Source organism: Cetorhinus maximus, chromosome 3 (assembly GCF_964194155.1).
Source record: "Cetorhinus maximus chromosome 3, sCetMax3.hap1.1, whole genome shotgun sequence".
Classification (NCBI taxonomy): Eukaryota; Metazoa; Chordata; class Chondrichthyes; order Lamniformes; family Cetorhinidae; genus Cetorhinus; species Cetorhinus maximus.
In genome coordinates this window covers 180080060-180100232 of record NC_135881.1, presented here as the reverse complement: position 1 = coordinate 180100232, position 20173 = coordinate 180080060, and the positions used below count along the sequence as shown (strand labels likewise).

General features: G+C 44.9%; 2 protein-coding genes across 5 annotated transcripts in view; both read right to left on the bottom strand.

The window, feature by feature from the left end:
- Positions 1-2207, bottom strand: part of LOC144679076 (uridine phosphorylase 1-like) — a 125789-nt gene extending 123582 nt beyond the window's left edge. The window contains exon 1 of one of the 4 annotated variants that reach the window (XM_078539350.1): positions 2118-2207. The gene's annotated coding sequence lies outside the window, so the exon portion shown is untranslated. Of the gene's footprint in view, positions 1-364; positions 455-501; positions 657-2117 lie in introns of those variants that run through there. The other 3 variants (XM_078539352.1, XM_078539353.1, XM_078539349.1) reach the window with 3 other exon arrangements.
- A 10250-nt stretch (positions 2208-12457) lies between these two features.
- The window catches only part of LOC144674362 (uncharacterized protein C7orf57 homolog), a 135621-nt gene continuing 127905 nt past the window's right edge, over positions 12458-20173 (bottom strand). Inside the window, exon 8 of the mRNA XM_078535753.1 lies at positions 12458-12972. Within this exon, the coding sequence (XP_078391879.1) occupies positions 12926-12972 (47 nt within the window). The 3' untranslated portion in view covers positions 12458-12925. The remainder of the gene's footprint in view (positions 12973-20173) is intronic.

Sequence of the window (20173 nt, the reverse complement as noted above, 5' to 3'; positions counted from 1 at the left end):
CATTCATTACAATTCCCATAGAGGCTGATAATGGGACAAATTTCCCAAATAACCAACAGAAAGGACCAAAGTACAAGGTTTCACCTTTTCAGACTTATACTGCAACAAAAACTAAAATCTATCAAGGTCAAACATTATGTAACAAGCAACTGAAGAAAAGGTACTTTAGCATTAGCTACTCCAACTGAAATGTCTTCTGAAACATGACCATGCACCATGCTTACGACAGATACATGGCATTACAGGAACAGTCCCAACCCAGCTCTCTAGTGGAGGTTTACTTCTCCTAGCCACACCAGATAAAATTTCCAATTGTCTCACTCTGTCCAAGCTTTCAAGGATAATCATTACCAGCAAGGCATACCTGAACAACTTCCTGTTCCTCAATCTTTGAGCCTCGTCTGTTCTGTTCCTTTCTTTTGAACAGAAAGGGAACTCTTAAAAACATCCTGTTTCACGCTGTCTGAGATTTCAAGGATAATCATTACCAGCAAAGCATACCTGAACAACCTCCTGTTCCTCAATCTTTGAGCCTCGTCTGTTCTGTTCCTTTCTTTTGAATAGAAAGGAAGCTCTTAAAAACATCCTGTTTCGCTCTGTCCGAGATTTCAACTATAATCATTACCAGCAAGGCATACCTCAGCAACTTCCTGTTCCTCAATCTTTGAGCCTCGCCTGTTTTGTTCCTTCCTCTTGAACAGAAAGGGAACTCTTAAAAGCATCCTGCTTCGTCGTTGTTATGAGGACGTGCTTTTTTTTATATATAAAAGATAAAATTTCTAATTTTTCTTTTTCTGGCTGGATTAAAAAAAACTGAAATTGTCTAAAGTAAATGGAGACGGTCAGGCAGCTACAATATACAGCTTGCATTCCACCAAGTGGAATTGAAAATAAGAAGATACTCAACCCTCTTGGAAGCACAGGAGACCTCATTCCCTGTTGGCTTTACACGATCCTGAAATTTCGCAAGTGCTTCTGAAATGAGGCAATTACCTCTTCTAAAACAATGACTGTAGCAGACATGGACTAATAGAATTTCCCTGGAATATACAGCGAGCAGGGTGCTTTAAGGGGCTGCGCTACCAAGCAGAGAGAGATCAGAATGCTGCACTGAAACAGGCTGCAAAAGCTGTTTGCTTGCTCTCTCTCTCGGGAGTATTGTGCCCGGATATGCAAAGTAACCATGCTAAGAACAGAAATCTACTGCAAACCAAGATCTTTTGGAAATAAAACGTGGAAATCTGCTACATACAACTACACCCAGGAAGACAACTGAACAAAATGGCTGTAACGCCTAGTCACCGTATCGAGACCAGCCAAAGAACAGCTAACTGTATACTCCTTTGTTTTATCTGCTTCACAAACTGCAAAAGATCTTAACCTATCCTCTTTATTCTTCTATATGTACTAGTACGCGTGTGGGTGCAGACGAATGTGCATGATGTATGAATGGTGGCTGCGATTCTCTAGTTTTTTTTTAAATGCGGGAAATAGTTTCAGTACACTTATCTTGTTCTTTGTTTAACCTAAGAAAACCTGTCTGACTAACTTTTTACAATCTGAAAACGTGAATAGTGGGGCACCTGCATTTGGCAAAGCACATCCTAAATTCACAAAAAAACTGTTATGGTAGGGCATGGAGTGGTAGAATAGGGGTGTCATTTTACCCCCTCATGTGGTCATAACAATCATTAATACAAAAACATCTGCCCTGCTTTTCCACAACAGTGGCTGCTTTGTCTGTCTCGAACAGCAGCTGCACTTTTTTCCGTGAGATACCCTGAAGGATGTTGAAACAGCCACTCCACCTCAGTGGGTTTTCATTTGCGCTTCTTTACCCATGGCAACCAGATCACATGGGCATGTCTTTGAACTGAGATTCTCTGTTTTACTTTGACCTAAAGGTACATTTCAAAACTTAATCATTTGGCGAAGTTCAGCATTCTTGACACAGTGTAAAATGTTGAAAAGACAACCTTAATATTTCTGATCTAGACTTTGTGGTCAGTGCATTGAATGACATGAATAATGCACATGTATAGTGACCAGAACATAGGAACAGGAGTAGGCTATTCAGCCCTCAGGCCTGTTCTTTAGGTTTTCGAAAGAGTGCTCACTTTCTCAGGTAGCAGCTTCACTGAAACCCTCAGGTGGTACTGTTCACAATGAGCACAATAACTGCTACACTGCTAACTCTTACACGTCATCAAAAATTTCATGGTTTTGTTAAAGCTGTAATAAAAGAAATGTCATCAGGCCTGTTGGAAACATTTTGAGGTCAGCACTGCAATGTCTTATATCTGTATGGACCACATTTATTTTGTTCTCCTCAATGTTGTTGTCCTCAATGGCTTTTGGCCCTAAAGGTCAAACGTTCTACTTGCCAAAAAACGACAGCCATGATCAACTAATGAGTAAGAAGCAACAGAAACAAAAAGAAAAAGCATATAAAATTGCAAAATTCTACTACAGAATCTAGCAACTGGGAGAGTTACAAAGAACAAACACAGATAGTAAGGAATATGAAAAGAAACTTGTAAGGGCTATCTCAATTTAGCATTCTCTGCTTCAAGGGGAGCAATCCCAGTTCCAGTCTATCCAAGTAACTGTAATCCCTCATTCCTGGAAGCATTGACAAGATATGACTAGTGGTGGCCAATAAAGTTGTGTGTTGGTTTCAACTATTCACCATGCTTATTGACAACTTAGATGATGGGATACAGAACCAAAGATCCAAGTTTGCCAATGACATGATGATGGGCGGCATCGTAAGCAGAGCAGATAGAAGCAAAAAATTAGTGAGATATTGATAGGTTAAGTGAATGGGCAAAACTATGGCAAATCAATTTCAATGCATACAAGTGTGAGGTCTTCCACTTTGGATCTAAACCAGACAGATCAGAGTACTTTGTAAATGATAAAAAGCTAGAAACACAGAGACTGAGGGGCTCTTAAATACAGATATTGAAATGTCATGGACCTGTACAAAAAATAATCAAGAAGTCTAATGGAATGTTAGCCTTTTTTTCTAGAGGCTCTCAAACTGGGATCTGTGAAATAATCTCTCCAGCAGGCAAAGGAGACAAAAACATGAGTTGGGGGGGCCGGAACAAAGGAGCAAAGAGATCCAAGCTGCTCGCACTGTATAAATTAAGGGTAATTAGTGTTAGTACTGCACAAGTAGCTGACAAGATATTCGACCCTGAAGCTCCCGAATACTCAGCCTTGTTCGCAGTCATGGCCACCCTCAGCTGCCATCGTTTTCAGCAGTGAGTCTTTAAATTACTTTTGGCGAGAGGGGAGGAGATGGTGGGGAGGCCAGCTGCCACTGGGATATAAGGATACATTCAGTTCGGACTCATGCACTGAGCAAAGGCCATTATAATGCTGCCTGGCCTGCTCACTATTTCGAGCATTTTCTGTTTGTATTTCAGATTTCCAGCATCTGCAGTATTTTGCTTTTATATTAATCTCTTGTTGACTTGATTCTTGTAATCGCAGAAAACCTGTCAATTTGACGGGAACAGTTTGCACAATGTTGCGATAACGTAATATCCTTGCCTCATCAAGTAACAACAGGGGAGGGGGAGTGGGGGGGTCGGGGGGGGGAAGAGAGGGGTCGGGGAGAGAGGATGGGGAGGGGAGAGGATGGGGAGGGGAGAGGATGGGGAGGGGAGAGGATGGGGAGGGGAGAGGATGGGGAGGGGAGAGGATGGGGGGAGGGGGAGGGGAGAGGATGGGGAGGGGAGAGGATGGGGAGGGGAGAGGATGGGGAGGGGAGAGGATGGGGAGGGGAGAGGATGGGGAGGGGAGAGGATGGGGAGGGGAGAGGATGGGGAGGGGAGAGGATGGGGAGGGGAGAGGATGGGGAGGGGAGAGGATGGGGAGGGGAGAGGATGGGGAGGGGAGAGGATGGGGAGGGGAGAGGATGGGGAGGGGAGAGGATGGGGAGGGGAGAGGATGGGGAGGGGAGAGGATGGGGAGGGAGAGGATGGGGAGGGGAGAGGATGGGGAGGGGAGAGGATGGGGAGGGGAGAGGATGGGGAGGGGAGAGGATGGGGAGGGGAGAGGATGGGGAGGGGAGAGGATGGGGAGGGGAGAGGATGGGGAGGGGAGAGGATGGGGAGGGGAGAGGATGGGGAGGGGAGAGGATGGGGAGGGGAGAGGATGGGGAGGGGAGAGGATGGGGAGGGGAGAGGATGGGAAGGGGAGAGGATGGGGAGGGGGGGGAAGGGGGGAGGGGGGGAAGGGGGGAGGGGGGGAAGGGGGGGGGGGAAGGGGGGAGGGGGGAAGGGGGGAGGGGAGGGGGGAAGGGGGGAGGGGAGGGGGGAAGGGGGGAGGGGAGGGGGGAAGGGGGGAGGGGAGGGGGGAAGGGGGGAGGGGAGGGGGGGAAGGGGGGAGGGGGGAAGGGGGGAGGGGAGGGGGGGAAGGGGGGAGGGGAGGGGGGGAAGGGGGGAGGGGAGGGGGGGAAGGGGGAGGGGAGGGGGGGAAGGGGGGAGGGGAGGGGGGAAGGGGGGAGGGGAGGGGGGGGAAGGGGGGAGGGGAGGGGGGGAAGGGGGGAGGGGAGGGGGGGAAGGGGGGGAGGGGAGGGGGGAAGGGGGGAGGGGAGGGGGGGGAGGGGAGGGGGGGAGGGGAGGGGGGGAAGGGGGGGGAAGGGGGAGGGGGGGGAAGGGGGGGGGAAGGGGGGGGGGAAGGGGGGGGGGGAAGGGGGGGGGAAGGGGGGGGGAAGAGGGGGGAAGGGGGGGGGAAGAGGGGGGGAAGGGGGGGGGAAGGGGGGGGGAAGGGGGGGGAAGGGGAGGGGGGAAGGGGGGGGAAGGGGAGGGGGGAAGGGGGGGAAGGGGAGGGGGGGAAGGGGAGGGGGGGAAGGGGGGGAAGGGGGGGGAGGGGAGGTGGGGAAGGGGGGGGAAGGGGGGGGGGGAAGGGGGGAGGGGAGGGGGGGAAGGGGGGAAGGGGGGGAAGGGGGGGGAAGGGGGGGAAGGGGGGGAAGGGGGGGGAAGGGGGGAGGGGGAAGGGGAAGGGGGAAGGGGGGGGGGAGGGGAAGGGGGGTGAGTGGAGGGAGGGGAAGGGGGGTGAGTGGAGGGAGGGGAAGGGGGGTGAGTGGAGGGAGGGGAAGGGGGGTGAGTGGAGGGAGGGGAAGGGGGGTGAGTGGAGGGAGGGGAAGGGGGGTGAGTGGAGGGAGGGGAAGGGGGTGAGTGGGGGAGGGAAGGGGGGTGAGTGGAGGGAGGGGAAGGGGGGTGAGTGGAGGGAGGGGAAGGGGGGTGAGTGGAGGGAGGGGAAGGGGGGTGAGTGGAGGGAGGGGAAGGGGGGTGAGTGGAGGGAGGGGAAGGGGGGTGAGTGGAGGGAGGGGAAGGGGGGTGAGTGGAGGGAGGGGAAGGGGGGGTGAGTGGAGGGAGGGGAAGGGGGGTGAGTGGAGGGAGGGGAAGGGGGGTGAGTGGAGGGAGGGGAAGGGGGGTGAGTGGAGGGAGGGAAGGGGGGTGAGTGGAGGGAGGGGAAGGGGGGTGAGTGGAGGGAGGGGAAGGGGGGTGAGTGGAGGGAGGGGAAGGGGGGTGAGTGGAGGGAGGGGAAGGAGCGGGAAGGCAGGGATGAAGTTTGCTGCTCCTGCCCGAGTCTCCGCGCTGCTTTGCTCCCGTTGATGCTGCCGGCAGCTCAACTAGGAAAATCCCGACTGAGGGAAGAGCAGAGACCCGCCTTCTGCCCATCCCTCTGTCACATGGCACGCGAAAGTTAGAAGAGCAGCGCTCACCTCTTCGCTTACCAGCCCTCTCCTCTCTACAGCATCGTTAACACCTGCGTCTCCATAGAGAAGAAACTGCCCCGTGCGGGGCACCAGGGCAGGCGGCAGAATCGTTGGGGCTGGGGGCGGGTCCGACGCGGCTGGGGGCGGGCCAGGTGGTGGAGCGAGTCGTTTTCGGGGGCGTGGTTATGGGCGTGTCCTGGGGCGGAGCCGAGGTGCGGGCAGCGCGCTCTTGCCACATACGGAAATGGGAAATGCTAGTTTCAATTCTCTCTTCCGTATCTACATTCTATAGCCAAATGTGAGGTCCTGGAAGTGTGGGAACAGTCTTAATAATCAGACCTCAGTCCTGACTGCGACCTCAGTTATACCACACATGGTGCATTGTTTGATCCCTGTTATAAAGTGCTGTTTCCACTTACACCAAGGGATTGGGAAGTGAGTTATAAAGGTTCAATATGTTCTCAAGTAACATCAATTCTTCTCCAGTTCTTTCAAGTTCGTCTCTGTGAGTCCTCCTTTGCCTCTTCAGTTCTTTGATTAAATATTTCTCTTTGTCTTGAAGACATTGATACAATTTTGGCAAATTGTCCAGAGATGTTTCAGTCTTGGCATCCTGTCAGTTCCAAAGATGTGGGGAGAGATAATTTAAGCAACAAGTTTTTAAAGGGCCCCAAGTTTTAAAGCTAATAGTGTTAAAAGGGCATTTAACATTTCTCTGAAGCTGTTTTCTATTCCCGAGGCCCGGGGAGGGGTTTGACTGCCCGCTCCACTCCCCGCTCCTTTAAATTCTGCAAGTAGGCAGGTTGGGGTTTGATTAGAGATTTAAACATTTTTTACATTTCACCCAACCTACCCATTTTAGCGGGGTTATAATTCATTCCTACGTAGTGTGGGGGGATATCGAGATCCAGTTTTAATTGATGTCATCCAATATATATTAGTGTAAATTGCATTGTTATTTTAGAACTCAGTATGAGATACACTATGCTTATAGTCGTCACATGAAGACTTTCTTGGGTTCCTTAGTTTAAAAGCTGCTGCAGCTTTAAAAGCTAGAAGCACAGCAATTGAATGAGAAAGAGGGAGAGCGTGCACTGGAGCTAAAGCTGAAGTAACAATTGCAATGTTAGAAGGTGGAGTAACATCAAAAGGATCGACGTTGGTCAAATTGCCAATATTTTAAGCTGTGGTGGAGGTTCTATCAGCATACATAATGAGTGTAATTTAATGCCCTCCCTCAAGGTGAGTTTGGAGGTGGGGCATTTAATCAGGCAAGGGGGTGCTGGGAGGGGACATTGCCACCTTTTCTTGTGGACAGCCTTCCCATCCCACTGTTAATTGAGGCCTTTAAATGGGCAATTAAGGGCCTCATCCTGCCGCAGATGTTATTCAACCGGTGGCAGGCAGGGCAATCACCACGCTGGAGCCCGAAAAGCAAATTCCATTGGGGTTGCTTGTGAGCTCCTTCAATCTCAAAATACCACCCATGTTTACAAACTCTGCTATCCAAAATTAGTGATGAAGGCATCTAAACTAAACAGGTTAATGCTTTGTTTTTAACAGTAAAGAACCTTCACATGAGTGTGTTAATGTATCTGTTACTAATATCGGACAGTGCAATTAAAACTCATTAGTGGTTGAAATGGAAAGAAGGGTGGTTCATAGCTGTGGCTCAGTTCATAGCACCCTCGCCTTTGAATCAGAGGGTTGTGGGTTCATATCCCACTCTCGGAAACCAAGAACTATGATTGTACTCGAATGAGTTGCAATCTGTGACTGTTGATAACTCGAAAGAGTTGCGAAACATACAAACTGAAAGCTAATACTTGAATCCTTATAGCATTAAGGGCGCATACAAGGCACATTAATCTGTTTCCATATGATAGGAATTAATACTTTCCTAACTTCCTTTCCTTTGTTTGATGTCTACCTACTGGATTGTTAGCCATTATGTTCATTTCTAATTTGTCTCACATCTCACTTTCCTTCTGATGCAGCCATCTCCAAATCCTCCCCAGGCGTACATTCAACAGATCCGCGCTATACTTCAGAAAGTTCAAGTACTCCCTCTATTAGTGTGTGGGAGTAAGAGCAGTCAACTGAGCTGTACAACACATTTGCCAGTGGGGTAAAATCTTCATTTAACTGCTAGCCACCATGCATTGTCTACATCTTATAGAATGGTTGTAACATAATGAAAAGAATAGTTTTGTTTTATTACTTATCCCTGCTCTATTTAGGATGAGACTACCAATGATGATTTTATCTGCCATACAGGTGCATGTAAAAGATCCCATGGCACTACTTAAGGAACAGGAAAGTTCTCCTGGTGTCCTGACCAACATTTATCCCTCAAACAACATCACCAAAATGGATTAATGGATCATTTATCCCATTGCTATTTGTGAGAGCCTTGTGTACAAATTGCCTGCTGCATTTGCCTCCATAACAAAAGTGGCCATGCATCTAAACTAATTCATTGCCTCTGTAAAGTGCTTGGGAAATGCTGAAGATATGGGAAGTGCTACATAAATACATGTTCTTTATCAAATTATCCACAGCTTAATCTTCACCCATAGAATGGCATATATAGCACACATGGAGGCCATTTGACCCAATGTTCCCTACATTACAACAGAGACATTTCAAAATTATTTCGCCGGCTTTGAGACATCCAGTGGTAGCGAAAGGCACCACCTTATTTAGCCTGTATTGGCCCTTTTGGAGACCAATCTCATTAGTCCCACTTTCCTGTTCGTTCCCCATATCCCTGCAATTCTTTCTCCTTCAAGTATTTAGCCAATTCCCTTTTCAAGCTACTACTAAATCTGTGTCCAATACCCTATAAGGCAGTGAATTCAAAATCCTAACCATTTGTTGCATTAAAAGTTTCCCTCATGTCGCCACTAGTTCTTTTGCCAAGCACCTTAAATCTTTACCCTCTGATTATTGGCTATTCAGGCATTGAAAATGGTTTCTCTTCATCTACTCTATTCAGACCTTTCATGATTTTAAACACCTCTATCAAATCTCCTCTTAGTTCTCTCTGTCCCAAGGAGAGCAACCCCAGCTTTTCCAATCTATCCATGTGACTGTAATCCCTCATCCCTGGAACCATTGACAGAATGTGACTAGTGTTGTCTCACAGTTATCTGTTTAGGACTTCAACTATTCATTATATTTATTAATGATTTAGATGGTGGGATAGAGAACCACAGATTCCAGTTTGCCAATGACATGAAGATATGCAGCATTGTAAGTAGTGTAGGTAGAATCATAAAATGACAAAGAAATATTAAATAGATTGAGTGAATGTGGCAAGCCAATTTCAATATAAGTAAGTGTGAGGCCATCCACTTTGGACCAACAAAGACAAGTCAGTGTACTTTGTAAATGGTGAAAAGTTGGAAACAATGGAGGTCCAAAGAGACTGAGGGATCCATGTATGTAAATTATTAAAATGTCATGGGTAAGTACAGAAAATAATCAAAATGTAATGTTGGTCTTTCTGTCTAAAGGCCTAGAAATGACAGCAGCAAATGGGGCAGTTATGCACACATTACAAACTCTGTGTTGTAATATGCCTTTAAGGGATAGCAGCATGATATCGTGAGAAGGGAAGTGTGTCATGCGATCCAGTCTTAGTTTCACTTTTGCCTTTAAGCAGAGCACAGACGCACAGCTCTACTGCTGATGCCATCAAGTTTCTATGTATAAATGTTCTCATGTGTCTAGTCTAAGGCCGGGATTTTCCGACCCCGCCTGCCGCAGGGATCTTCCGGTCCTGCTGAAAGTCAATGGACTTTTGGCTGGCCCGCTGCATTCCCTGTGGTGGGTCCCACCACAGCGGGATCTGGAAAATGAACCCACAATGTGTTTCCCAATCCCTTATGATTGATTGGTGCCTTTATATCATTATAACAACGCAACAGTTGAGATTTGTCTCTTCCTGAAGTGCAGTACAAGCGCTGCTGGCTTGCTGGATTTTTGAAACTGGTACACAATAGCATTCCTGCCTTGATTCTTGGTGCATATTTTCTATAAATAGGGAGCCTATTCAAATGCAGATGGAGCTTGCTTCACAAAATTGGTGAGGCCAGCACACCCCACTGTTGGCAGGAGTACACCTATCCCACAGGTGAGCGTAGCTCTGATTTTTCAAGTTTCAGAAATGCTGGATTTATAGGGGCAATTGCACAATCCCACATTCTCAGGAGGGGAGCTACATTCAGAGGGAGCTTGGGTTGGAGAACTGGGTCTACAATATGATAGTCCTGAAGTGGGATTGCCCTTAAATGTCACAATTGTCCACAGAAATGCAACACAAAAATTGAGCAAAGACTCCTTTGGACCCTTTTCATCCATTGATTATGGATGGATTGTTATTAATGGAATAACTTTAATAACTTGTTAAATTCATCATCTTTGCTGTAATTATTTTACAGTGGACAAATATTATCAGATATTAATAATTTTGCAAATGTTGCTTATCGCCTTTGTTTCGGTTTGAAGTATCATATCATACTGACCCAAACCCAACCCAAACTAAGATAAGGGGATTGAACTTCTACCAATATTTCCCTGGTCTCCCATCAAAATTGGTAGAAAATCAGTGGAAGCCCTGTAGAAACAGTGAAAACAGGAGGATAGGGAAAACCTTCTAAGGCAGTTCCACCCTGAACTCAAAGAAAATAGATGAAACAACTATTTTTTCTATTACCATAAAAAGAAGTGATTCTGCTACTCCACAAAAACTATTAAGCGATGCCTCATCTTACCAGAGGTAAATTTCTGTTTAGTTCAAATCTTTTAAGCTTTCCATAACTTATTGAGATAATAGAGAAAACGGATGGAAAATATACAAGCCATTGATTCAAAGCTAGATTTTCAAGATTAACAAAGGGAATATTGCATATTATGATGCATTTATTACTACATGTTTAGGGTTTTTGCAAAGCATTCTTGGCAAATCAGGCACTAAGGTCCTATCTATCTCCAAAGTGAAGTGCAGGGAGAGATGCCTCCTCCAAAGAATCTTACTTCACTTCTCTCTAGTGTGAGTTTGGGTCCTAACTCCAGATTCTGACTGCAGTTAGCATGTAATTACAACATTAGTGAAAGCTAAAGTCCTTTGCACACTGATGCTATAGTTATACTGCAAATGCATGAACAAAAGTGTGCAACTTAAGCAGAGTAAAAAGGCCTAGAAATTGCATAGCTGTTCTGTTGGAACACCACCACAGATACAGCCCAAGTTTGGCATAATGGCCATAAATTAGCCTTAAGTGTGAATTTCCTTTAGGTTCTTGTGGTGGTAGAACCTCTGCATACCCCAACAGAGTCACTGATCTGTAAGGAGCAGGCGGGGGTCAGCCTTCAGCCAGGACCCAGTGGAGCATTGACAAAGGTATGCCTGATCTCATCAGGATTATCTGGCCAATTTGGAGGAATTGAAGCCTACCTAGGAATTCAGGTCAGGATTGCAGCCTTGACCCCTGGAGACCAGGCAGGGATAATTTAATTTTGACATTTTAATAGAGCCTCCTTGGCTGGGTTTCTTACAGAGAAAAAAATCTGAGGCATGCAACCTAATTAAAATATTTAAATAAGCAACCCCTTTCCTTGGAGGGGGAGGTGGTCTTCCAAACCTAGCCCTGTTGCTGTTAAACGTGGATGTTGAAAGAGAGATGGGTTCAGGTTTCAGATTTCAATCAATTGAAACCCAACCATTTTTGGCAGTTAAAATTCATCCAATATTACATAAAGCTCTCTAAAGATTAAAAGAGGCCACTATCTGTCCTTGAAGAGTGTTAAAATGCAACTATTGCAATTCACAAGTACATTTTGTGTTAAGAATGCATGAGATAGGGCACAACATTTTATTTTATTAATTAATAAAGTGGGATGACAGTAAATAAGGACACTAGCCACTTATTTTGTGATTGTTTTAAATACAGAATGGTAAATACTTCTATAATCTCAGGAGTCTATTATAATAAATGGCATAGTACAATGTCTTATGTTTCTCTATTAATAATGATATTTAGCATAAATAACACAGCACATGAATATGTCATTCATGTTGGTCTCAACATATAACATCTACATCAGTGAAATGAGCTAGGTAACATGGCAACAAAATTATAAGCATGTTGGATTGATTGTGGGTTCACAATGTATAAATGTAGCTCGGTAAGACCTAAGTGGTCTTCAATTTATAAAATAAGTTATTTTTAAAAGTGAGGTTATGTAGGAAAAAAATTGTGGATGCTTCCCTGATATTTTAATGTTTAGCTATGCAGGCATTTTGGAGCTGCTTCATCTGAGTCACCTGCCATGCAGTCATTTTACATCAATATGGTCAGTGAGCAATGTAAAGATTTGTTAAGGACAGTCCAGTGTAGGTGTTTTTGTTCAGTTGCTGGCAATTAGTTTTAATATGATATGATGTGGTGTGTTGTATGAAGGATTATGTAACATTTTCTCATTAGCTAAAGGAAAAGTGTATGATGAAGATGGTTGGAATTTTATGTCTTCGTTATTTTATTCTCACCTTTAAATTAAATCTGTGTTATATTTTTTGTCTCTAGAACAGTCATTGTTTCAGTGTAAAATATGATCTGGTACTTCGTAAAGGTCAAAATAGTTCAGCAGAAAAGGAGCATCAAAGATTTCTAAGTACCAGAGCTGTGTAAATCATTGAACAATTGTATACACACCAACATTTGAAATTTGTCTTTTAATATAAAAGGAATATTACCTACAAACTTTCATTGATTTTGAAGGACTTTTCATTGAATTACAATAGAATACTAATATTTCTAATCAGCTGAATTGTGAAGTACGCTCCAGAGCTCATAATAGTGATTCTTCCATACTGTGTAAACAGTCAATGATATTTAGTATTCAAATCAATCTTTTACATATTACGACTCAATGGTGCTTAATTGTATACATAACCAAATTAACAAAGGCCCACTCAATAAGAATTAAATTGTCTCTTTTAGTGATAAAGCAATTGAAATTAAGTTGCTGTAATGCAGGGGATAAATATTAATTATTATATAAATAATTACGTTTCATTCTTAGAGCTGATAACTAGTCACTGTTTTCTTGCAGCTGTCCACTTTTAATTGGGATGATTTATTTTGTCCTGTGATGATTAATATCTGCATGATGTGCGAAGGTTCACATCTTATCTGCTGGCGTCAATTCAAGCTGGCATGTCTCTGAATCTAAAATTGTGAATGGGAAAAGAGACTGTATTACATTATTCTATAAAGCACAATGCCATGGTAACATCAGCAGTTAAAACCAGTGATTGGTTAAAAGGAAGATGCATCATTGTCTCCCCTTCAATTTATATTTCCTATATTTTTCTGGACTATTCTGCATAAAATATTTACCATTAAATCAAGGTTTACTTCCACTGATGAGAAAGTACAAGTTCTGATAATTACCGCTACTCTGTAATGTATAAATAGCATCTATTCACCAAACATTTCCCAATGGTTTTTAAAATAGAAACTGTCTATAGCGTTCAGGGAAAGCTGGAAATCAATGAAAACTAATTAGTTTATTACAAAATCTTTCAAATAAAATATATGTGCATTTTGCATATTAAAATAAAATTTTAGAATCAGGCTGATATTCCTGCCTAAAGCACCTAGTAATGCTTAATTTCCATGATGCCAGATCTTTGCCACCTATATGTTACCTGGGAATTTTTGGATGGGGTATTCAAGCAATGGGTAGACTTGATAATGAGGTGGAAGAGGTATGGCCAACCTCTTCTTGCAAGAAGGGTATCAATTTTGAGGGCACTGTGAAAAATGGGGTTTACATCTGCATCCTTTGCAGTTGGGAGAATCAGAGAGGGAGAGACAGCTCAAGGACCAAAACAAGTTAAGTGCCATTTTCTTTCAAGGGCAACAGGATGGGAATTAGTGTTGGAAGCATTCTAGTTGCTACATTTGGACAGCAGTCAGAAGGCCCTGAAGCTGGTAGGCATTACCTGCTGCATTTACACACTCTTTACTCAGTGTAAGGCCATATTGGGTAGAACCATGTGTGGATATGTTAAGCCTAGACAATGACCAGAACCCAAAAGTATAGGGAGGTTTAGGTCAGATCACTTTAAATGCAATCTATCCTACTCGTGTCCCCATGTGGGGAGTTGGGAAAACCGTCTCATGGGTAACATAATAATAAATATCTAGAAAAGGGAGGAAGCCTTGCATTTGTACAGTGCCTTTCATTACCACAGGACATCCAAAGCTCTTCACAGCCAATTGTGTACTTTATGAAGTGTAGTCACTGTTGTATGTAGGAAACACAGCAGTCAGGTTGCATGCAGCAAGTTCCATAAACAACAACATTATCATGAGCAAATAATCAGTTTTAGTGATTTTGATTGAGAGATAAATATTAGCCAGGACACTGGGGACAACTCCCCTACTCTCCTTCAAAATAGTACCATTGGATCTTTTATGTTCACGTGCGAGGGCAAAGGGAACATCTATTCAACATCTGATCGTAAAGATAGCACCCTCCAACAGTGTAGAACTCCCTCGTTAATTCACTCCGAAGCCAGATGGTGAAGTAGGAAACTCTTTCGAGTTACCAACAGTCACAGATTGCAACTTCTTTCGAGTACAATCACAGTTCTTGGTTTTCTGGGAGTGGGACATGAACCCACAACCCTCTGATTCAAAGGCGAGGGTGCTATGAACTGAGCCACAGCTGACACCTCCATGGTGAAGTAGGAAACCAGACGCCAATCTTCTACTTGATAATTAGATTTATTTACATAATGCAGCATTACGTATACCAGGGGTGGCCAAACCTTATGACCATTAGAGCCACATATGATAATCTTCAGACATTCAAAAGCCCCAAGACATGGACAATCTTCACAGACACATTTTTATTACTATTGCACACACTTCTGCAAGGAAACCTTCATTTTTTTTTCCTCTCTTATCTTCCAGGCTTCCTTCACACACTATGCAGATTGTGGCAAAAATAAATCTGCTTCACTGACACAAACCAGAGCTAGTCCATGCTCACTGCTTAACTGACTTTTGCAGCCTTGCTCTTCCAATGTGGAAAATCAGTCAAGAGGTTAAAAAATCATGTTTAACTAACTTGCTGATGTTTTTTGAGGAGGTAACAGAGAAGGTTGATAAGGGCATTGCTGTTGATGTGGTGTATATGGATTTTTAAAAGGCTACACAACAGACTTGTGAGCAAAATTCTAGCTCATGTAATAAAAGGGAAAATAGGCACTTGGATAACAGAGAGTTGTGAAGAATGGTTGTTTTTCAGATTGGAACAAGGCTTGTAGTGGAGTTCCCCAGGGGTCAGTGTTGGGACCCTTGCTCTTCCTGATATATATTAATGACCTAGACTGTGGTGTTCAGGGCATGATTTCAAAATTTGCAGATGATACGAAGATTGGAAACATTGTCAACTGTGATGAGGATAGCCGTGAACTTCAATAGGACATAGACATGTTGGTGGACTGGGCAGACAAGTGGCAGATGAGGTTCAATGCAGAGAAGCATGAGGTGGTTCATTTTGGCAGGAAGAATATGGAGAGTATAAAATAAAGTGAGAAACTCTAAAGGAGGTGCAGGAACAGAGGGACCTCGGTGTTTATGTACATGAGTCATTCAAGATGGCAAGGTATGTTGAGAGAGCAGTTAATGAAGCATATAGTATCTTAGGCTTTATTAATAGAGGTGTTGAGTACAAGAGTAAGGAGGTCATGTTGAATTTGTATAAGACACTAGTTCGGCCTCATCTGGAGTACTATGTCCAGTTCCAGACACCATATTTGAGAGAGAAACTTGTAAAAGGATCGAGAACGAGAGGGCACAGAATTAAAGTGATTTGCAAAAGGAGCAAATGTAATGTGAGAAAAAAACTTTTTCACACAGTGAGTGGTTTGGATCTGGGATGCACTGCCTGGAAGTGTGGTGGAAGCAGGTTCAATCGAGGCATTCAAGCGGGCATTAGATGATTATTTAAATAGAAACAATGTGCAGGGTTACAGGGAAAAGGCGGGAGAAGAGCACTGAGTCATAATGCTCATTCAGAGAGCTGGCGCAGACATGATGGGCCGAATGACCTCATTCTACACCATAACAATTCTGTGGTTCTGTGATTCTGTAAACAAGTCAGGTCTTTTCTAGCGGAATTGGAACCAGCAGGAACAGTTTCTCTCTATCTACTCTATCCAACCCCCTCATGATTTTGAATACCTCTATCAAAGCTCCTCTTAGCTTTCTCCTCTTCAAGAAGAACAGTCCCAACTTCTCCAAACTATCTTCATTATTGAAGTTTCTCATCCATAGTACCATTTTGTAAACCACTGCTGCACTCCCTCCAATGCATTCACATCCATCCTGAAGTGTAGTGCCCAGAACTGTACACAATACTCCAGCTGAGGTCTAACTAACATCCTATATAAGTTCAGCGTAACTTCTTTTTTAAATCATTCACGGGATGTGGGCTTCGCTGGCTGGGCCAGCATTTATTGTCCATCCCTGGATGCCCTTGAGAAGGTGGTGGTGAACTACCTTCTTGAGCTGTTGCAGTCCATGTGGTCTAGGTACACTCACAGTGCTGTTAGGAAGGGAGTTCCAGGATTTTGATCCAGCGACAGTGAAGGAACGGTGATATATTTAAAAGTCAGGATGGTGAGTGACTTGGAGGGGAATTTCCAGGTGGTAGTATTCCCATCTATCTGCTGCCCTTGTCCTTCTAGATGGTAGTGGTTGTGGGTTTGGAAGGTGCTGTCGAAGGAGCCTCGGTGAATTCCTGCAGTGCATCTTGTAGATAGTACACACTGCTGCTACTGTGCATCGGCGATGGAGGGGGTGAATGTTTGTGGATATGGTGCCAATCAAGTGGACTGCATTGTCCTGGACGGTGTCAAGCCTCTTGAGTGTTGTGGGAGCTGCACTCGTCCAGGTAAGTGGGGAGTATTCCATCACACTCCTGACTTGTGCCTTGTAGACGGTGGACAGGCTTTGGGGAGTCAGGAGGTGAGTTACTTGTCACATGATTCTTAGCCTCTGACCTGCTCTTGTAGCCACAGTATTTATATGGCTAGTCCAGTTCAGTTTCTGGTCAATGGTAGCCCCCAGGATGTTGATAGTGGGGGATTCAGTGATGATAATGATCTTGTACTCTATGCCCCTATTAATAAAGCCGAAGATACTATATGCTTTATTAACTGCTCTCTCCACCTGTCCTGCCACCTTTAATGACTTATGCACATATACACCCAGGTCCCTCTGCCCCTGCACACCCTTTATATTGTCTCTCCATGTTCTTCCTACCAAAATTAATCACCTCACACTTCTCTGCATTGAACTTCATATGCCACCTATCTGTCCACTACACCAACTTTTCTATGTCCTCTTGAAGTTCTACACTGTCCTCACAGTTTACAATGCTTCCAAGGTTCATATCATCTGCAAACTGAAATTGTCCCCTGCATACCAAGATCTAGATCATTAATATATATCATGAAAAGCAAGGGTCCCAATACCGACCCCTGGGGAACTCCACTACAAACCTTCCTCCAGCCCGAAAAATATCCATTAACCATTACTCTCTGTTTCCTATTACTCAGCCAATTTTATATTCACATTGCTACTGTCCTTTTTTTTTCCACGAACTATAACTTTTCTCATAAGTCTGTTGTGCGCATTGTATCAGGTGCAATCCATCCGGCTTGTACAGGTGCTATCTCCCCCACAGCCAGTGTCCCAGGAATCTAAAGCCCTCCCTCCTGCACCATCTTTCCAACCACACATTCGTATGCCTTATCCTCCTATTTCTGTCCTCACTTGCACGTGGCACTGAGAGTAATCCAGAGATTACTACTTTTGAGGTCCTGCTTGCTAATTTTCTACATAGCTCACTAAATTCTGTCAGGAGGACCACACCCTCCTTCCTACCTAAGTCATTGCTACCAACATGGACCAGGCTGTTCATCCTACTCCAGAAGAATGTCCTGCAGCCGTTCAGTGACAACCTTGACCCTGGCTCCAGGGAGGCAACATACCATCCTGGAGTCACATCTATGGGCCGCAGAATCACCTGAACGTGCTAGCCACGCAGCTCTTAGCCTCATGGATGCGCCACAGTGATTACAGACACCGCTCGAGCTCCGAAACCCAGGGCTCAGGTTTGTGCAGCTGGCAGCACTTCCTGTACATGTGGTCCTCTAGGTCTCTTGTAGTGTCCATGATTTCCCACATATTACAGGTGAAGCATTCCACATGACCAAGCTGCCCTGCCATGTCTTAACTTTACTTCGTTTAAGTTAAATTTATTTTACTTTAGTTTACTTATTTTGCTTTATGCTACTCTCCCTGACTTCCCCCTTAATCCTATGGCGGAATAGTTTCAGATTTGCATTAAGTGCGATAGCGGGCTGGAGAAAGCACTTTATGCCCGCCAGCCGCAATGGCGGCTTTTCACGCTGTAACGTCTCCATCCCACTTCATTAATCATGTATTCCTGGGAAACACGTCGCTTCGATGGCAGGCAGCCTCCGATTCGCCCACCACACCATCACCTCACCTCTCCCTCATACCAGGTGCCATATGTAATGTGCAGCCGCCCGCACACCTCTCAGTGCTTCCAGCCCAGGGCTGCTGCAAAGAATACTTGGCCCCAAAAGGCAAGAAGATTGCAGCCGCCCCTAGTTCAACGACGTGTCCCTCGATCACCTTTTGGATGCCATGGAGGCCTGCCGTCACTAATCCAGCATGGGAGGCGGTGGCAGTACTGGTCAGCGCCAACACCCTACAAAAGAGGACAGCCACCCATTGTCAAAAAAGGATGAATAATCTCCTCCATTCCGCCAGGGTAAGTTACTCTTCTCATCACTCTCAACTCACACATTCACAAACCCATCACACATCCACAGGGATCTCATGCACTGTAAGTTCAAGGGACATCACCATTGTCGTGAAGCTATTAATGTATATATTGTTGCTGGAGTTTTTTTAAATTGGAGGTTTAGTCTGTGGGTGTGTCCGTGTGCTTTGATGTATTGTAGTATTGAGATGTAAACAGTAAGGTAGAGTGTATTTGCATTTTGTTGAATAGAGCATTCAAGGAGACTGAAATCTTGCACCTAGCCAGGAAACACCAAGCAATATGTTTATATTACTAATAAAATTGGTACTATGAAAGGGGTTTTATTGTTAGAAGAGGTGGAGTTCAAAGGGCCTGGTGATACAATGAAAATTTACATTCAAAGAGAAGTGCTGGGTATAACAGAAAGCAGTTTTGTGTGTGCAGAGCAGAGGCATGTAACATCAAAGCAGCTGTAAGCCTACAACTGTCCAGCAGTTGAGGCAAGTTGGGGGGCTGCACTGTGGTTGAGGTGACTTGACGGGGGGGCAAGGGCTGCCCTGCAGTTGAGGTGACTTGGGGGGTGTGGTGGCAAGGGCTGCACAGCAGTTGAGATGACTTGGGTGGAGGGGGACAAGGGCTGCACTACATTTGAGGTGAGGTGAGTTGGCAAGGGCTGCACTGCGGTTGAGGCAACTTGGCAGGGGGGAGGGGCCAAGGGCTGCCCTGCGGTTGATGGTAGTGCACAAGCACGTGTAGGGGCGGTTGGGAGCGAAGCACCCACACATTAGGGAAACCTTGTATAAAGTGGCTATCCCTCCGCAGCTAAGAGAGATGCACTTTACAAAGGATCAGGAAAATTCATCACCTATGGCATTACAGCAAGGAAGATTTGTCACACAAAAATATTATCATCATCATAAGATATGCTGGAAGTTGTCATGGGCATTAATGTTCCAAAACTCAACCCTAACTGAGCCATTCATGGAAAAAAAGATCAACTGATGGCTTGCAGGGGATAAAGCTAACTCCCCCCTACCATGGATGATGACAAAAATAGGTGGGAAGGCAAGTGGTGAGGATGGCACAAAGAGTCTACAGAGGGACATAGACAGGTTAAGTGAGTGGGGAAAAAACTTGGCAGATGGAATATAATGTGGGAAAATATGATGTTATGCACTTCAGCAGGAAGAATAGAGGAGCGAATATTATTTAAATGAAGAAAGACTACAAAAAGCTGCAACACAGAGGGATTTGGGGATCCTCGTGCATGAATCGCAAAGGGCTAGCATGCAAGTTCAGTGGGTAATAGGGAAGGCAAATGGAATGTTGGCCGTTATTTCAAAGGAAGTGGAGTATAAAAGTGGGAAGTCTTGCTGAAGCTATACAGGGCACTGGTTAGGCCGCACCTGGGATACTGTGAACAGTTTTGGTCCCCTTATCTAAGGAAGGATATACTGGCATTGGAGGCATTCCAGCGAAGGTTCACTAGTTTGATCCCCAGTATGGAGGGATTTTCTTATGAGGAGAAGTTGAATAGGTTGGGCCTGTACTCAT